Raw genomic sequence first — 19859 nt, forward strand, 5'->3', positions numbered from 1 at the left:
TCGCGTCATTGAAATATCGACATTTCGAAATGGTAGATTCCTGTTGTTTTTAAATTCAAGTGAACGTAAAAAATAGTTCTAAAATGCAATGGAAATGTATTCTTACTATTAAATAGAATTAGCTACAAAAAATTTTATTATTTCGGAATGTCTGAAAAAAAATAATAAGATGCAGCATGGTTTTCCTTGTACTTTTCAGCGATAGCTGGTTATATAAATTCAGATAGGGATTGAAGTATGTTGGATAATTTATATTCAGTATCCATGAAAAATATTCTTTTAAGGAAATGTCTAATTTTAATTCGATGGAATCTTACTTTAATCTAATCTAATGCAAGTAAATCAGCTTAATGGATTTAGAGAACAAAATAATAATTTTATGATCATTTCACGCCAAATGCTCCAGCCAAGAAAAATTACGTGATGAGAATTGTAATCGACAAACTTTTGAAAATATATAAGCATGGAATTTTGTTCTAAAAGTATTTAGTGAAAGTGCAATTTTTATATATTTTCTACATTTAGAAGGCGCGCAAGAATTACAGAAGACAGTAAATAATTTTTAATTTTGTTGAGCATTCCCTAACAGGCTACAGTAAAATTTTAATGTCAAGCAAATTAGAAATTTTACTAGGATGCTAATATTCTGAAATTAATTTATATTTAGAATCAATTGTGAATGCATGTAATAAAGTAGAACTAATAAATATTTTATTACGATAAAAATAATCGTTTGTTATTCGTTAATAACAAATAAATTCGTAATAACAATATAATTCGTTTGTTAATAAATGTTTCATCGTAGAAATAATCGATAGTTATTCGTTATGATAAATCAATTAAAAAAACTGATATTCATAATTACAATAATTAATGAATTACCAACCGATTCTTTATTCCTATGAAATTAATTTAAAAAGTTCTTTTCATATTTGAAAAACCTCAATTTTATTTACATGTAATTTGATTATAGTTTGATTCGTTGTGTTATGCTGGGTTTACACTGGGCCAGTTATAAGACGGCAAGTAGACAACGCATATGTAGAAAGGGACTGATTTATGTTTGCCACAATTTCATGAAATAGATTCAGACATTCCTTGCTTGGCTATAAATTGCCATTTTGGTGCTCCTGGATTTTTCTTTTTCACTGCGTATCGTATTAAAATGATGGATATTTACACAAAGAAACATGGCAAAATAAAAAGGTCAACATACTAAATTCGGAAAACAATAGAAAAGAAGTGACAAATGAAATAAAAAAAAGAGCACAACCTCGCATCAGAAAGAGCAAAAAATGTCGGAATTAATCTACAATAAATGATCAATTTTTTCACGCCAAAAAAAAAAAAAATCGCCAAATTCTACAAACGCATGCGCAGTAAGAAAAAAAATACAATAAGCGGCTTGTTGTCCGCTTATTGTATTGTAGAGAAAATTACTTGCCATCGACCACACAGCCTTTTTACGCATGCGCTGCCTACTTGCCATCTTATAACTGGCTGAGTGTAAACCCGGCATTACAATCAGTTTATTTGCTGAATTATTTTTTAAATCTTTCATTATTAGACCTTTTTTCATCAAACTTTTACGAAATCCTATAATTTACCACTCTTTAAATCACTAAAGTAATCGCTGTTACATTAACGCAAAAGAATTGAATCTACAGGAAATTTCCGTAGTTTTTTCTCTTCATGAATATTTCGATCAGATATTTTTTGTCATTTTATGTCTGCTGGTAATTTTAATAAATTACAAGTTCACTACAATTTAATAAATTACAAGTTCACTTTATGGGGACATCTGATTTAATACCGATATTAATGTATCTCGGATTATATTTTGAAATTGCGATTTTGCTTTCTGGTGCATTATGAAAACGCTTGCTTGTTTGCTCGATGTGCTTTTTATTTATCTTTAAAAAAAGACAGATAGAAGATTAAACTGAGTTGAATTTAAAATAAAAAGACTGTTTTAGAACATTGAACCCAAAAATATTTATGCACTTTATGAAAGGTTCTATATATTTTTGCACGAATTTTATTTAAAAAAAGTATTAGAATAATAATTTTAGATAGAATATTACTTTTTTTTTCTTCGTTAAATTATTCATAGCATTTGAATGGCGCAATGATGTATTTTTTAAAATTTCTTTTAAAATATTTCAAGCACTAGAATAAATTACAGAAATGATTAGCCTTTTCTTTTGGATCCTGTCTATATCTAATGCTTTGTTGTTTAGTCCCTTCTACTTTTTAAAACTATTTTAATGTTATGTATCACTTTTCTCAGTTTACGATATCGCTTTAATGGCCCAAACTATTTTTTTTTTTTTTTTTGAGTTTTTGTATTTAGCTACTCATTTTAAGTTAAAAGGAGTAAAGGATTTGTTGCGTAAGCGTCTGTTTGTCACTTGACTGAATTACAATTCATGTAACAATACGATTAATTCATTCACATAAGGGATATTTATTAATTGGGCTCCATTTTTTTATCAAGAATTTATCTTGTTCAAAAAAGTATTTGTTTCTGGAAAAGAATTTATTGAGATTCCGACTGATTATTTTGACATTATGATTTAAAAAATAAAGTATGAATTTGTGAAACTTCTGGTTAATAATAAAAGAGTAACAAGAATTCATTCTTTAAGCTATAAAATATTTAATATGATCCACGAACACAGAATCTGTTAAAACACCATTTTAGTTTTTATGTATATGTTAAGAACAAATATTTCTGTAAGCCTGATATATCTCCAGATACGAGATTAAATTTAGATCTTCAGTCAGACCTAATCTTCTAAAAGCTTCATGAAAAGAGCTGAAAGCTCGCAATGAAACATTTGGTTAGCTTTCATCATAAGTGAATGTGAAATTATTTCAGCGCTCTTTTCATTTGGTTTAGCGTTTATTATTATAAAAAGATTGAAATAAATGCTAATAACATTTGGAGAATTCTTAATTCTTCTTCTGTCGCTTGATTCTTAACTCGATTTAAACCTTTAGCAGTATTAATAAAAGCTCTTTTTCTCGAAGAGGTGATTGAACGATATAGGGGTGTATCATGAGAAAAAATAATCAAAAGTAAAAAGGATACGGGAGGAAATAAAAATTGGAGGCAAACAATTCTGTTTTTTTGTTTTGTTTTGTTGTTGTTGTTGTTGTTTGTTTCTTTTTTACGATTGGTAGTTTGATATTACCATTCATTTACTATCAGTAATAATATATAATCGAATCTTAATAGGTGATATGATTCGATATCAAAATAGGTATAACTAACATTTCAACGTCCATATCATTCGTTTAATCAAATCTTGTTGATGATTGATTGATTGATATGATAGCAGAATAAACCATGATTTGGCGTTGCTTGATTTGCATGATTTCAGAATAATACATCACTTAAACCTAAGTTATCATTCTCATATACAAAATTGATAAAAGTTATTATCTGTTTGCTTTATTTTCGGTACGCTAATTTCATTTAGAATTATCATTAAATTTCTCTTGTAGGAAAAGTTTACAAACCACAAAATTCGATATTCTGCTAAAAAATGTATGCCAGAAATGACTCAGCTTTAAAAATTCTGATTTAACAAAAAAGCTGATAAAAATAACGTTATTCCAAAGAATGATCTATAAACAATATAGTTTAAGATATTTCTGTATTCTTTCCTTGCAGTATTTAATACTTTTAAGATTAAAAAAAAAAAATGTAATTGCGATGGTTGAGTCGTCACAATCAGTCAGCAATGCGAAATGAATGCATGGAATTAAAAATGATATTTGCGCATCGATTGGATATGATGATATTTTTCGTGTGTCATGGAAGGATGGATTTCTCGTGTAGGAAGTATAAAGAAAGTATTGTATTCAGCAAAAAAAAAAAAAAAAAAATCTATACTCGAGATGTTGGCTATTCTTTACGTTTGAAAACTCCTTCAGTTCGGAAACACATTTTTGGCACTGAATAAATTATTATAATTCATAATACTCAGTGATATATCAATAATTATCCAAAATACTCCAAAAATATCTATTTAATTGCCCAGTACACATATGTGGTCATTATTGATAAAATAATTCGATTTGCTGTATCAAATGCCTTTAAATTTTGTTTATCCCCTTTCAATCCATTTTCATGCAGAGGGTTAAAAAATTCGAGTCTCCTTTCATTTAAAAAGTTTTACCATAAGAAAAGAAAAACATATAATAAAATATCTCAATAATTATTGATAAATGCCAAAAAAGAAATCAATTTCAAATCTTTATTTAAAAAAATTTATTGAAATATTTGAAATCGGAGATCTCTCTCTAACAAATTCTTCCTTTTGTTAACTTGAAAGAAACAGAACCTGCATCAGTAATCGCAACTCATAGAAGCTCTTCTGTACGTTGTTTGACGTAGATATTCGTCTGAGTGCTTATTTCAATGCACTTTACCCCATTTTGAGTGTAAAATGGGATCTTGTGAAAACCTCGGGTATTTAGTTGAAGAATAAGTCTGGCGACTTTAACCTCTCTGAAAAAGGTTGAAAAGGTTTGATGAATGTTGAAATAGCAGTTAAAGACTTCAAACGAAAGAATTTGACTCGGTTATATTAGGATGATTTAATGGAAAGGAGCCATTCATTAATGGCATATGGGCATGCATGTTTCCATTCAGTTTAGGAGTAGATGTTTAAGAGGTGATAATTCAGTTGGGGTGACTTTTGATTTTGTTGAAAAAGGTTGTATACAGCTTTTGGATGCAATTTTTGAGTTTTCAAGTTGCCATGTATTTCATTTTCTACTTATCATGATTTATACATCAGAACATGGAAAATCTTATTTTGGATGTGTATTTTTTGGGGGGGAGGGTGTTAAAACTTTATTTACACCCCTTGAGGTCCAAGGTTTTCTGACCGAGGGCGCTGTGTTCCTCTCAGGGTTTGTTTATATTGGGTTAGTCTTCTTGTGTACGTTCTGACGTCTAGTTGTGTTGTTTTGTCATTATGGGCTTTCCTGGAAATATGCTAGCTGTGTCGAAATAAAATGTGAAAAATCCCCTAGTTGTCTCCAGTTCATTTCTGACAGGTAAGAACTTTCTTGAATTATTCTATTGGCTAATTGAATTGAAGTGAACTCGAATTGAAGTCTAATCAGAGGGGATGCCTTTTTGCTGCAAATCTCCAGATTCGAGCTGCAGGTATTAAAAGAGGATGAAGTACTTGCTTGTATAGTATTTTTTTTAATGAAAGCACAAAATGCTCACTAATATCTATATATTACGATATTATACAGCATTCAGTATATTGAACAACATCGTTGAGATTCCACAGAATATATAATATTTATAGGGAGGAGGGCAATTGCTAGTGAGGGAAATGTTAAATGAACTTGTTCCAAAATTTATCAGCATTGTTACTGAACATGTTGACAAAAGGTAGAGTGTGACATTGATTTTGCCATGAAACTAAATGTGCTTGCCATCACGTGCTTCTTAGGGATTCGAATATCAAAATGTGAAATACAATCGCTCACTGTGAATACAATACAGAAACCTTTTCATGCGCTCGCGAAAGAACCAAGGCAGGATTATGACTTCTAAGAGCCCTTATTAGTCTCGAGAGCCTTATATGCCCTCTCAAATTACCTACACTAGATATTTCTTTTATTGATTGTGATTCTTTATACAAGCAGTTGGCCGTGATGGTCTGGTGTTAAGGTCTCGGCTTTGGAACCGGAGTGTTTCAGGTTGAACACCCGATTAAATCGAAGAACCGTCTTGTAAGCAGATCTGGTGCATGTTAAATCCATTGGGGCCGAACGACCCCCCGCTGGTGTAGTATGGAAGTTTGGAGAGGAGAGTGCCACCTCAGATGTTGTCCTTGTCATCTGACCGCGGTTAAAATGACGAGACCCGTCCCAAAATTGCCCTAGTGTTGCTTTAAAACGGGATGTTAATTTACTTAAACTAAATTTATACAAACAATTTTAGGAAGCAAATTCGGATGACAAAATATTTAATTAGAGGTCCCTTAAAAGAGAATTGGTTTTGTTTTATTATTTCGTATATAAACAAAATCAAATTTAAAAGTCATTCTTTATAAAAGCAGTTTTATGAAGCAAATTCAGATGACAAAATATTTTAATTACACAGGGGTGTTTGTGCTCCGGGGAAACCCCGGAATTCCGGGGATTTTGAACTTCGATACCCGGAAATTCCGGGGATCGTCGTTCAAAAGGAAGTAGGAATAATAATGAATTATTTATTTTGATCTGGGTAATTTTGTTTGCTTTGAAAGCAGAAAACGCAAGGTGAGCGTGTGTGGTGAAAACTTTTCCTTTCTTTCTCCAAAGGCAGTGATAATGCGTGAAAAGGGGGAAAAAACTTCTTTTTTGTTCTTTCCTTATTGCGAGTTATGACTCATTCCCCCGTTTCTCGGACATTCTCTTCTGGATTCTTTTCGGCAAGTAGGCGCGGCAGAAAAAAAAGGGAGAGACTTCGTTCGACCAGATGTGCGATCACGTGACTCTGGGTTCAAAGGTCTTATCTCTCCTGGCGTGGCGCCAATAAGTAGAGAAGGGGGATTTTTCGCCGTATTAGCTATTTGTCATTGATCGCTTCGCAACTTTTTTTTCTCCGCTGTGTAAAATTTTCGTTTCATTTATTGATGCACGTGTAAATTTTTCGTTTCGCTTATTGAAATATTTTTTTATTTATGTACGCAAGAGAATTTCACTTTGAAATTTCAGCATATGAAACAAAAATTACCCCTTAAAAATTCATATCTAATTAGTTTTACAGCATTAGATCCAGAGCTAAAACCAGTACAATATTAGCTTTTGAAGAATTATCATCTTTTATGTCCCATGTTTTTAGTGATAATGAAAAGTCAAAAGTAGAAGCTGAAATAAGGTTATACCATAGTGATATTGATATCACCAAAGAAAATGCTCTACACATCTGATGAAAGTGGAAATCAAGTCAAGTGTACAATTGATAAATATTGGTCTAAAGTTTTTAATTTAAAAGATGATTTCACAAATGATTATAAGTATCCTACATTGGCTAAATTGGTCAAAGCCTGCCTTAGCTGCTTTCATGGCCCATTAGTGGAAAGTGCATTTAACTTAATGGATACACTTGTCACTGACTATAGAACCACTCTTAAGATTGATTCCCTAGATGCAGTGCAGACTATTAAATATGATTTAATGGCTTCTAAAGAAACCTCATGTGAAAAATATGGCTCAAAAAATCCAATGATTGATCCAATTCACAAAGATCTCTTACTGAATATGAACAGAAGTTGGAAAACATATCAAGAGGACTTAAAAACATGTATTTCAGATGAGTCACCTATAAAAGTCTCTGAAAAACCTTCTACATTAGCAGAAAAGCAAACTGCTTCTACCTCTACATGTGCAGTTCTCGAGGAAATTTCTTCAACTGTAAATGAGGAAAATAAAAGTCAATCTTCCTGCAATTATGAAGTTCACCACAAAAAAAAGACAAGCCCACAAACATCAGAAAATAAAAAAAAGCAGCAGAAATTAGATAATTTTTTTAAAGAATTAATTCAGGTAATTTAAAATATTTGCATAAAATGTAGTAGTTTATATGTTTGAAAATTTATGGTTATTAATTTTGCAAAAAAAGTAATTCATTGAACTTTTATAATTAGGTCATTCAATATTTCATAATTGTAATTTTTCATTTCTCCCCCCCCCCCCTTCTCGAAACTCCAAAATGCCGGTATTAAGTCCGTAAAAGTTTCAGGGGATTTTTTGGGGTCCCACAAACACCCCTGATTACAGATCCCTTTGGAGAGAATTGGTTTTAGTTTTTCCCATATAAACAAAATCAAATTTAAAAGCCATTCTAAACAAAATAATTAAAAGGGGGAAAAAAACCGGGAAATAGTCAACATATTCTAATCGTTTGATCACAAAATCAAACATTTTTTTCAAAATTTCAAAGCAACATATTTTTTAAAGAATTTTTAAATGATAAAATATAAAAACTTTAAAAAAAAATTAATTAGGAATATTAGCGCAGTGTTCTAACATTTAAACGATACTTGGTATTTAATTTATATCAGTTTATGTGCACGGCCCTCGTAAATTAAATCAAAGTATGAAATTAATATATTTAGAAAAAAAAATTGTTGCAAAAATTCGGCGCCCTTAATCATCTGCCTTTTTGATAATCCGGTCCTGAAAAGAACGAATCGGCAAGTATCTGGGGAATTTTCCAACAGATTGTGGTGTGTCAAGAGGTGGCAGCTAATGATTCCTTCCTTTTCAGCGACATTCCAGTGTGGGTGCCTCCCCTCCGCAAAGTCGAGGCTATTTATCCGTGGATGAAAAGGTCTTCTCCAGCTGTCGATCCACCACCGACATGTGCCTTAAATTCGCCAGCAGACTTTGGAATGCTGGGAAATAGCCCGGGAAAAGATGAGCGCAGCTACCCCTTCCCGCATGCTAACAGAACCGCGTCTGGCAGAACTCCACAACACGCTCGGCAGAAGAGAGAGGTGAACATACTGGCTTTGCCAGTGCTCCCTGTTTTTTATTTATTTTTATTTCAATTATTTTTTTGTTTTGTGTTTAAAACCAGAGGGAGTGTTATTATCCCCTAGACGTGCTCGTTTATTCTGCTAAAATATGGCGCGTTTTGTAGTTGGATTCGTCATAAAATGAAAAGAATCGATGACGCATTTTGGACTGTGAACCATTTGATGGATTGGATACTAAATTTGATTCACGTGTTCATTGCCGGATTAAACCCTGTATACAGTGCAGTTTTCGGAATGGGGGAGGGGTGACTTTTAAATCTTTTTTATTGATTTTTGAATTAGTTTTTATTTTAGCAGCGCTTACTTAACAAACATCGTTTTACTGGGATTTTTATTATTGTGTTGCATTTAATGATGTAGCACTTGATTATGGATCATCTTTATGGATATTGGTGTTTTTATCTTGTGAATCATAAAAAAGTGTAAATTTAAAAAATAAATTTGGAGAAAAAAAATGAATGATTTTTTTTTTTTTTTTAACATACACGATCCAAATATTGCAACAGAAAGTTTGTCCGGGACAAAAAAATCGGCTGCTCTGACTTGCAAACATGGAAGAAAATCATAAGAATAAAGCTTTTAAATTTAAATCATATTCAACTGTTAATTTTGAATGCCCGCCTTTTATAAAGAAAAATTTAAGCGCAAAATTAAATACCTTAAAAAAGTTACGAAAATAATCTCCAACCGCAAAGAGAGGACTTGGAAGTGGGGAGGGGTCCAAAAATGTTGCGGCTCCAGTAAGCAGTTGCCTACTTCACTATTTGATAATCCAACCTTTATATGTATAATTTTGTCATTAAGTTCATATCTATATGAATTTTGTTATCTAATCTAATTTATATATCTGAACTCATTTATCTAATCTGTGAAGTTGTTGAACTATCGTGTTTATAGATACGCGGATAAACAGACCATTCAGCTGGTTGACGGATATGGTCAATAATTCTAGCTTTGAAATCATATGTCAAATTTTATTCATATTATCTTATTGCGTTTGTGATTTACCGTGTTCATATAAAAGGTGCATTTGTTGTTTGTTATCCATCTGGTGTGCGATTGTTGAGAAAGGGAGTTTCCCTTTCTATCTCAAAGATTTAATCGACCATAATATTATTTGCCATTCATATACGAAATATACAAAATACTAAACTATAATCGTATAAATTATTGTAATCGTGAAAAAAGTGTATTTTATATTTTGAGAAATCTCTGTGTTTGGTCTCTGGAAATATGATTCTTTTGAATTTATTTGTCCACTCAAACAAGTTGTGAGCTAGATGGATGACATTTTGTATGAAATTTAGATAAAATTTGTAGATTTCTCTCAAATTTTGGGCGAAATCCACTGAGACATGCTTTTTTCAACCGGACAGAAAATGTCTGTCTGGCTGTCCGAATACAAATAAACAGGATAATAACAAAATGTGAAGAACCAAATAAATTTGATACGTAAGCGTAGCATCTGAAATATAGATCCTATTAAAACTGAATCAAATCTGTCAAAGAGTTGACCGCTTGTTAGTTGATTAACAAGCGGTCAACTCTTATTATATAAACGTAATAATTTAAAAACACAATGACTGAAGTAAGTGAAATTTGTTATATGATCATATGTCTCTAATTGTATTCTATGTCACATTTTGGTTTAAATCGATTGGAAAAATAACATCCAAAATACAAATTGAGTTTTCGGGCTCTTGTGTATTTAACCGCATGTCAAGAGTTAATCGCCAGAAAAGTCGCCTATGTTCACACGATGGACTGTAAAAATGTCAAAAATAAATAATCACTCTAAGAGGGTTAATCTGTTGAGATAATTTCTTGGGAATTTCTCTGGAGAGAAGATGTTATTTTCCAAGATAGTCACTTTAATTGTTAATTAAATGTTGATTATTTAAAACTCAGAGGTATAGGATTGAAAAATATGCAAGGGAATTTGGAAATGCGTTCAGTTTACACTCTCTTATCATTGTGTTGTATCAAGGATTATGAGACATGGGCTAGTACTTCATAATCTCTGTCTGGGTGGATATATTTACTTGAATCAATAATATTGGTCAGTGGTTATCATTATATACAATATTGGGGTAGGTAGTTGAAATTTTTTGATCCTTCCTATTCGTTGTTTGACCGAAATGTCAATTTTGCGATTGTTTGCTGTGTTCTCACTTGCCGGTCCTGTATAATAACGGCGACGAGAAACCATGCATCTTCAGACACGGATCCATTTATCTTGAAGTAAGTGCTGTGTCACGAGACTTTATCGAAATGGATTTTGATAAGAGAAGCCACGGATTTTTTTTTCTCATTGAAAATGCTTAATCTTAATATTTAACTCACGTTTTAGCCATCTTTGCGACAGGAATTGCTTCAGATATTTTTTAAAACGTGACAAAAGTGCCACAGGTGGTTGATATTCGACTAGGAATTTAAAAGCTGTGGTCTCTGTTAACACCGTCATTTTGAAACTTAACATTTTTGACAGTTTTCGTAATGCGGTGTGTCTTTGATGTTACGTCAGAGTACATCTTTTTTTCTTTTTAAGAGTTCATAAAAGAGCAGATCATTTTTTAACCGCTTGTTTTTTTAATAGTATATATATAATTGAAATATTATAGTATTTTTAGTTTAGTTAAATAGTGTAGTATAATATTTAAATAGTATAGTATTTAAATAATATAACATCTTTAGTTAAATAGTAAATTATAGTATAGCATCTTTAGTTAAATAGATATAGTATTTTTGTTCATGGAAAACTTAAGGAGGAATAACACATCACGTAAGAAAAACCTTCACACAAAAAAAGAAAAGTATTTATTTACAAAAATCCGACAGCTCCAGATTTTTTTTCTATGTTGAGGTCATTTATTGTTGCATTTAACTTCAGTTGGATTAACTTGTTCATATCATTTTAACTTCATCACTTAACTATTCAGTTTTCGTAATTATTTAATTTAATATCATTTATTTCAGGACAGTTTTCACTTTCCTGGAACAATTTAAATTTGACAAATTCCTTGCAAGTTTTATATAAAATTAAATGTCTATTAATGACTTAAACCAATAAAATTTAAAATACAGTAATTTGATGTAAGTAAAATCGTGGACAATTCAGTTAAGCGATTACACATAAAAATTTCCACGAATGTCCTAGTAATATATTTTTTTTCAGCCAGTGCTTGCAAATCCTAATTTCTTTTGGTTATTTGTGATACATTCAGTAGGACAGACTTATCAGAATTTAGTAGGGATTTCGCAGTTTTAGGATTGTACCTCGAATTGAGGTCTCATGATACCTTAGTCACTTTGTTTTCAATGGTGTAGCGATGGACTACAAAGGGTCAATTTGTCAGACCTGCCATGCTGTAGATATGCCATTCTAATTTAGAATATTTGAATTGTGTCAAAAAAGTGCAACATTTCTTTTTTTTACAATTTTGCTTAGTACTATTTTTAAGGTTCCCCTACTTATGATACGGAAATCACCCCTTTTGATGGTGACACATAATTAGATGTTGCATTATTCCACTGTATCATAATAAACTTATTTAAAACTGCTTATATGTGGATTCAATTAAAATCAACAAAAGGTATCAAGTTTTGAAGGTCAAGGAAGGGAGGGAAAAAATGATTCACGAACTTTGGATTACCGAAAGATTTCTTAGAGCTTAATCCTGACTCGATGTTCGGTATAAAATTTTAGTCTATATTGGATGACAATTTGATATTCATTCTATATTTTAGTTTGCGTTTATTTTATGATGGCGCGGTTATTTTTATTTTAAATTTCTTCCCAAAAGTAATGAATGCAGTACTTGTATACAATAAATAATGAATATATATATTTATATTATATATAATATTTTTTTTATCAATCATATATAATTTTTTATTAAACACTATCCAATCTTAAAAAGAGAAAATTTATTTCTGGAATAATAATAATAATAATAAAAACTTGTAATAACTTTAGAAATTTTTTTTCAGCACTGATTCATTTAAAATTTATACGATAAAGGTTCAAGATGAGCTAATACTAGTTGGACAAAAAAAAGAATGGTTTTTATGTATCCATATAGCCGAGCATGATGATATTCATAATCATAAGACATCAAGGCACACATAAAATTTATCTTGCTCACAAATGTTAGATATAGTTGTCCTTCGTTACTTTGAAAGTGTCCCATCAGTAAATCAGTTCTTGCCAAGTGTATAAGCATGTTCACGTCAATCAAGCTGAACACGGTACAAGTAGTCTTTCCTCGGGATACTCCTTGTATTGTAATGTAAAATTTAGTTGATTTTGAACAACGGAATGAATTTTATGAAACCACAGACTATCTTTATTTTTTATAGTTTTATACCCTCCCCCTTGTTATGGAAACACACACAAAATGATAAACCGCAAGCTGCATCGCACTCATATGAAGACTTGAAACATCTGAGGCTATATATCCGCACGCTTAGAATATAATATTCTTAATTTAGCACTTTCTTGGTACCCTGTAAATAAAACTTAATTAAAATTTTAATGAGATTATTCGTTTAATTTGTACACACTTTGTACACTACCGAAGGTTTGGTTTCATACTCTGACCGAATGTTTTATTTCCTCATTTCAGCCGCAGTGCATGAACCAGTCTTGGTCCAATACAGTCTACGATAACAGCAACACTTCTTGGGAGAGTGAATGGTCAGCCCCCTCGGGCACACCTCCAATCAAAACGGAGCCCGTTTTCTATAAGAACAGGAACGCAGGGCCTTATCAGAGCGAGTGGTCGCCCAGTGACTCTTCTGCAAGTAATTCGGTGGCCTCGAGTTATGGAATGATGCATACCCCACAGCAGTCTCCATCTAACTCTCTAAGTGCCTCGTCCTCCTCCTTCTACGAGAACAACGGCTTCTACAATAGCGGATATGGCAACTACGGGCAAAGTGCGTACGTCCAGCCACCGTACGGTCAGCACCAACAGTACCAGCCAATGCGGGTGACCGACGGCACGTACGGCAACAGAAATCCGTCCAGTGGCCCCCCGACCCCTGTAAAACAGCCTGTCCCGGATTACCATCGAAGACAGATGCGGTACGGCTTGGACGGGATGCCCAAAGTGCAGGTGAGTCTTTAGAAAATGTTATTTTTTATTTTCCTTTTAACAGGGCAGATAAAGTTACGGTATTGCTGTAGTCAATTTAATAGAAATGGGGAAGCAATTTGACACCTCTTGAAAATTGGTACATGTATCAAACTGTGTTACTAAGTGATGTCAATACCTATATCATCTGTTAAGTCCGGAGGTTAAGAATCTTGAGTTCATAAACTCCATGACACATCCCTTAAATTTGCAAACTATCAAACTGCGTTGACGTCTTTTAGGGCGCCTCAAGATTTCTAGTTTCTGTGACTCAAATTGATTCATATGTGGAGGTAATTTGATTCATAAGGTCGGAAAGTTATCGGTTGAATTAGAGACGGCAGACTTTGTCTACATTAGATGTGATGACCCTGCTATTATAAATAGTGATCACACATCCGAACTACATTACATAATGTGTAAAGATATATCTTAATTTAATTTAAATCCTAATTAATTTCCTATTTTTCTCTTAAATCAACCTATTTAAAATTCATTCTAAAATTTTTGTCACACTTCCTGACCCCAATCCCACCTTTTTATATAATTATTGCTAACACGCTTTCTAAAAATTCCCTTTTCTTTGTTCTCTTACGCCCTCAGCTTAGGGATAAAAATCCCTGGTACCTACTCAGGTGTTTTTTAATGATAAAGTATTTCCATAAGAATGAAGAATATATATATATATATATATATATATATATATATAATAATTTAAATATAATTATATAAGTTAAATCCTAATTATTTACCTAATTTTATCTTAATTTAACCCATATTAATTTTATTCTAAAATGTTCTCTTATTTCTTAATCCAATTCTCACTTTTCTATTTAATTATTTTTAATACGCGTTCTAGAAAACTAATGACTTGCGTTTTCCGCACTCAGAGAGAAGGGATGAAAATTCCCTAATGCTTACAACAGTCTTTTAAAGATACCTAAGATTCCCTTTTGTAAATCGACACGTGTCAAAGAAATCTCCATCAAAATTTCATTGTAAAAACACACACATCAAGAGTAAACACGTGAGAAGTTTTTTATGCTAACCTCTTTAGTATAGTGCTTGAAATCATTTTAAACAAGACATTACTATTCTTGTATAGATAAAACGAGAACCTGAGGAATACGGCGAAATGGACGGGGAAAACTTCACTTCTCTCTTCACCAAGAGTCTCACCTCACTCTATTCTCAAGACACAGAGAGTGCTTTCTCGGACGAGAGCAAACCCTACGATGCCGATGCCATAGCCTGTGCCACTCCCACCCCTGTGCCAGTGGTGGAGGAGCCGACTGGCTTCCAGAGACTCCATCCCTCCAGTGGGGGTCAGTATACGGCCAATATGACAGGCGACTATCCCGATACACGTAATAATTTCGGATTTTACGAGAACAGAAATCAAAACTGCGATCCTCCTTCAACTGTCGTTCAGGATATTGGATCCGATGGAAATCATATGAATTCATTCAGGTAAGGATATTTCTCAAATAAAGCTATAATTCACTTGAACTGATATTCGTTAATTTTGACACTTTGTCTTTAAATGTGATTGATGGGATACATATATATGAATTAAAAGAAACAATGCACATATAAATGATACTAAGCAAATTATTATTTGCATTATAAGGCTTTTTAATATTTATAAGATGCTAATTCTTCCAAGCTTTTGAAGATTAGATTGGAATATATTGATATTTGCTTTCATACTAATCTTATAATTAAAAAAAAACATTTATTTTTAATGTATTTTTCATTCTGTTTTAGATTTTGTGCTTTCGAATTATGACATTAAAATCTTCAAAACAGTATTCTTTTTAAAAAGTATAATTCTTTTTAAATAATTGTCTGCCTTTTGTTTTAAGACACTTTATAAAATAATTACTAAAATGATTTTAATGGATCTTATTTAATTTAATCAAAAGTGCGAAATCAAGTAGAAAAGATTGATTCAAAATTCTATATCTTAGATAATTTAATACAGTGCGCTCCCGAGCGGAAGGACAGACCGGATAGGCCAGAGTTCTATGGATTCATTTCTTTGACCACCAGTACTAGGAGACAAAAGTTTTTATATCAAAACTCACTGTTATAATAGTATTTTCTCACTTCTTATTGAGTACTAAGCCCTACATTTATTTCAAGCCACGTAGAATGTGAAAGTGAATCATAGAAGCAGTTGCCGGTAACGTGTCGAGTTAAAATAGAAAACTCTGTACTTGTATTTGTTTTTGTAATTTATATATGTAGTCTGTAGTTTATATATGTTTATATACTGCACTTCAAACTTCAAGAATTTATTAGAGAAAAAGTAATTTAAACTATTCACATTCTAACATAAATTTTGTAATGTCTAAGTTAAATGCAGGAAACATAAACAATATTGCCAAGACAACGCTTAGCCTTCCTCATTTAATTACAATAAAAGAAAACTGGACCGGATAGTCGCGAACCGGATACTCGGGAGTGTACTGTATGTATTGAAAAAAATCTTTTAATTACAAAATCTTCGACAGGATTTATTTTCATTTTTTGGCAGAAAAATGCCTCGTTTTTCTCTAATATATGAAGTTGACATATCTTATTCATTCTGTAAATATCGTTCATTTTCATATTCATTACATTTCATTTTTATTTGTATGATTCTAGATATGACAGACCCTCGTTTGATGACATGCATCTTTATGCCTCATCTTCAGGTGAATCTAAGGCTCAGGCTAAGAAACGTAAGATTAGCATGCCAAATATACCTCCTGAAGGTGGCTTTGCAGATAACCGTAAGAAAACTCCTCGCTTAATGTCTTTCAAAAGCGATTCTAAATGGACCCCCAACTCATTTGCGTTCAGTGAAATTCAGATAAAACAAGAGCCTGTCGATGACTTTAATACCGGTGAGTTGAACGGTTCAAACTCCAATCTAACCTCCGGTAAAGGTAGTTCCTCGGGCAGCATGGGCAATGGCAACGGTGGTAATAGTAAATCACCATCTCAACAATCTGACCATCCCAAACCACCACCACGGAAGAGGAGCCCCGGTGCTACCTGCTTTGACAGATTCGACAAGAAATCGACGCCCACCAACAAGAAAGTTTCGCCCTTATCTGTCTATGCCAAAGTGCAAGAAAACATTGTCCTGAACGTGAAATGCAGGCGGTACAAGAAAAGAACCAAACCCATCACTAACAAAGAAGAGTCTGCTTGTCCTGGGAGAGAAGAAATGGAAAGTTACAAGCGATCCAGTCTGACGCCAGACCAAGCTGCCCATCAAGTTATGCGCGAGCTTGTGGAGAGGGTTTGTCTTTTCAACGAAAGGAGCGTCATAGATGGTCCAGACTTAACGCAGATGGATACCATGAAGGTCAAAGAACTTCTCATGCAGTTCTGCCACAGGTACTCTCTGGATTACAGGGATTTCGAAGATGTCAGTAGCGTCTTAAAGCCACGCATTATAAAAGATAAAACTGCAAAAAACTCCGAACGGGCTTCCGCCATCCGAAAAAGGACCAGCACCTCTCCGGTTCAGCCTAGCCAAGAAGAAGAATCTGAATCGGCGAGTCGAACCCCGAAAAGCGAGAAGGGTCCTAAGAAGATTAGCCACGAGGATTCCACACCAGCTGCGCGACGAGTTCTTCGAAAATTGCCAGGGAGAGTGGACCGCAGCAGACCACGACGCAGGGCCGAAAACAAAGCACCTGTTGTCACCCGGCGGTATTCCACCCGGAGCGCCAGAGATGTGGAAGAAGTGAGGGGTAGCGATGTGGACATCGTTATCGATTCCTCGACGGATCGTGAAAGTGAGGCCGGCAAGGAAGCGGAAGTCCGGAAAAAATCTCAAAGACTTAAGAACAAACAACCGGTTGTGGAAGTGCCGGCCCGGGATAGAAGTTCCGAGAAAGCGAGAAAGAATCTTAAAATGAAGAAGGAAGAACCACGAACAAGATCGGGAGAGAAGAAAGCGGAGAAGTCAGCTGAGGATTCTTCCTCTAAAACTGTTCCTAAGAAAAAGTGGACCCGTCTTCATATGAATTGCAGTGATAATTTGAGATCATCATCTGTGGAGATTGTGGATATTACGAAAAGTGATTCACCAAGTTCTTCAGATTCCAATGATCCTTTCAAGAAAGAACCCTTTTCTCCTCCCACCATTGCTGAAAAAGTCAAATCTAGAAACAAGCGATCAGTGGACGTCAAGAGGAACACCTCGCAGAGAATTATTGAGAAAAGACTTTCCTCATCGACTGCAAACAAGAAAAATTCTGTTGAAACCAAAAACAATAAAGGGACCACATTGAGTGATGACACTAATCGGTCATCATCAAAGGGCAGAGATGACTCCTCAAGAGGCAGAAAGGGAACTCCTAAAAAATTACAGATTACTTCAGAAGCAAAGTCTTTGAAAAAAACGGTAACAAAAAAGGAAACCGAAGATTCACTCTCGGAATCCGACGATTCTTCTGAAAAGCTTCAAAATAAAAAGCGTCGAGATTCGAATTCACGGGAGAATTCTGGCAACAAATCGAAACTTTTGAAAGCGGATTCTAAAAGCTCGGAATCAGAGAAATCCCAAACAGAGCGTGACAGGTCTCCAAAATTGAAAGAAAGGGCCAAAAGAGCATTTTCGAGCGTATCTGCTGCGGAATCCAGTTCCACTCCAAAAATATCGAATGAAAATATCAAGAAACCAACAGGGGATAATATTCTGTCAGAATCAGACAGTTGCAATTCTCCAAAACCGACTAAAGAAAAGAAACCAGTCTCTGTGAAATCTGAACTATCAGATTCCAAGAAATCAGATATCACCAAAGATGATTCTCTCAATCAAATGTTGACCAAAAATTCCAGTAAAGATACTTCTGGCAATGTTGAAAAATCAACAGACTCCATCGCAGCATGTTTACTTAAGAAGATTAAAAAGGAGCCAAAAGCAGAAGAAGCTAATGCCACTTCAAAGCAAGATGATTTGCCTTCTAAACAAGCTCCTCCTGCTGCCACCAAACCGCAGAAGATTCATCAAGAAACCAAACCTGCGAGAGTGGTACGCAATTTGCCCATCAAAAAGATTCCTCGACGACGTAGCTCCCAACATTCTGAATCTGAGCTTCAGGTAGTGCTGACTAAACTGCCCGAATCTCAAGTCAGCTTAAACAATGGACCTGTACCAGTTGAAGTTGTTCGAATGTGTGAAAGTAGAGAACAGCAAGCAAGGGCTGCTCAGATTACCGTAACAGGAACCAAATCCCCAACAACTCAGAAGAATTCTCATGTGGGAAAACCTCCAGAATTGATGAGATTGAAAGAAAATAGTGCGGCTGTGAGTCAACCAAATAGCTCGAACAGAGATCCGTGAGTTGATTTTTATTTTACCAATTAATGTAATAAGCCATAAAAATAAAATTTTATTTTAATATGTATTTATATTGGAAACTAATGAGTGTAGGCAGAAGTACTTAACTCTATGCTGTTCATTAAATAAAAATTTCATTAATTTAACTTCATGATAATTATTATAGATTTTTATTAATTTATATTTGAATAATTATTGATTCTAACTAACAGGTAATTAAAATGTGTAAAATATTTTATATTTTCAAAGTAGTGCAAATTGGGGAGCATATACATGCAAGATAAATGAAATGCATATTAAATTAGAAATATTAACTTGAAGAAAAAGAATAGGAAAAATAAAGAATAGAGAATAGAAAAAGAGTAGGGGGGGGGAGGAAATAGTCTCTGGATCGAGTAGAATTCAAAAAATAAATTAAGAAAAATAAGAGGCAAATGGGTTTATTATTTAAAAATTAAACTACAAGAATAAATAATCATACTGTATATAGATATTTTTATTTTTACTGTCCCCCCCCCATCAGCATTTATGATATTGAGGAAATTATGTTCTATATGAAATCTGAAAGAGTTCAGAAGTTTTTTTCTAATTAAAAATGTTTTCTAATATGAACTATTTAGAAAAATTATTTTCGCAAATTCTTTACTTGGCCACTATAATATAGCCAATGTCGATAAATTAATTTGTAAAAAAAGGGGATGCTGGTGCATTTTGTTTATAAACTTTTATGTCTTCCTGGTTCCCTTTTGGTAATTAATTAATTACTTTTTTTATACTTTTTGAAAAAATTGCTTCAAAATCTGTGCATCGCTCAAATTA

At 33.3% G+C, this 19859-nt stretch overlaps 1 protein-coding gene across 5 annotated transcripts in view; it reads left to right on the forward strand.

The window, feature by feature from the left end:
• The window catches only part of LOC129965404 (uncharacterized), a 101136-nt gene that overhangs the window by 61660 nt on the left and 19617 nt on the right, over window positions 1–19859 (forward strand). For 4 of the 5 annotated variants that reach the window (XM_056079253.1, XM_056079252.1, XM_056079251.1 and 1 more), the window contains exons 2-5: window positions 8291–8519; window positions 13187–13678; window positions 14802–15166; window positions 16346–19039. In XM_056079253.1, the coding sequence (XP_055935228.1) occupies window positions 8346–8519; window positions 13187–13678; window positions 14802–15166; window positions 16346–19039 (3725 nt within the window). In that variant the 5' untranslated portion in view covers window positions 8291–8345. The remainder of the gene's footprint in view (window positions 1–8290; window positions 8520–13186; window positions 13679–14801; window positions 15167–16345; window positions 19040–19859) is intronic. The other variant, XM_056079255.1, reaches the window with a different exon arrangement.

The sequence above is a fragment of the Argiope bruennichi genome, chromosome 4 (assembly GCF_947563725.1).
Source record: "Argiope bruennichi chromosome 4, qqArgBrue1.1, whole genome shotgun sequence".
In the NCBI taxonomy this organism is placed as follows: domain Eukaryota; kingdom Metazoa; phylum Arthropoda; class Arachnida; order Araneae; family Araneidae; genus Argiope; species Argiope bruennichi.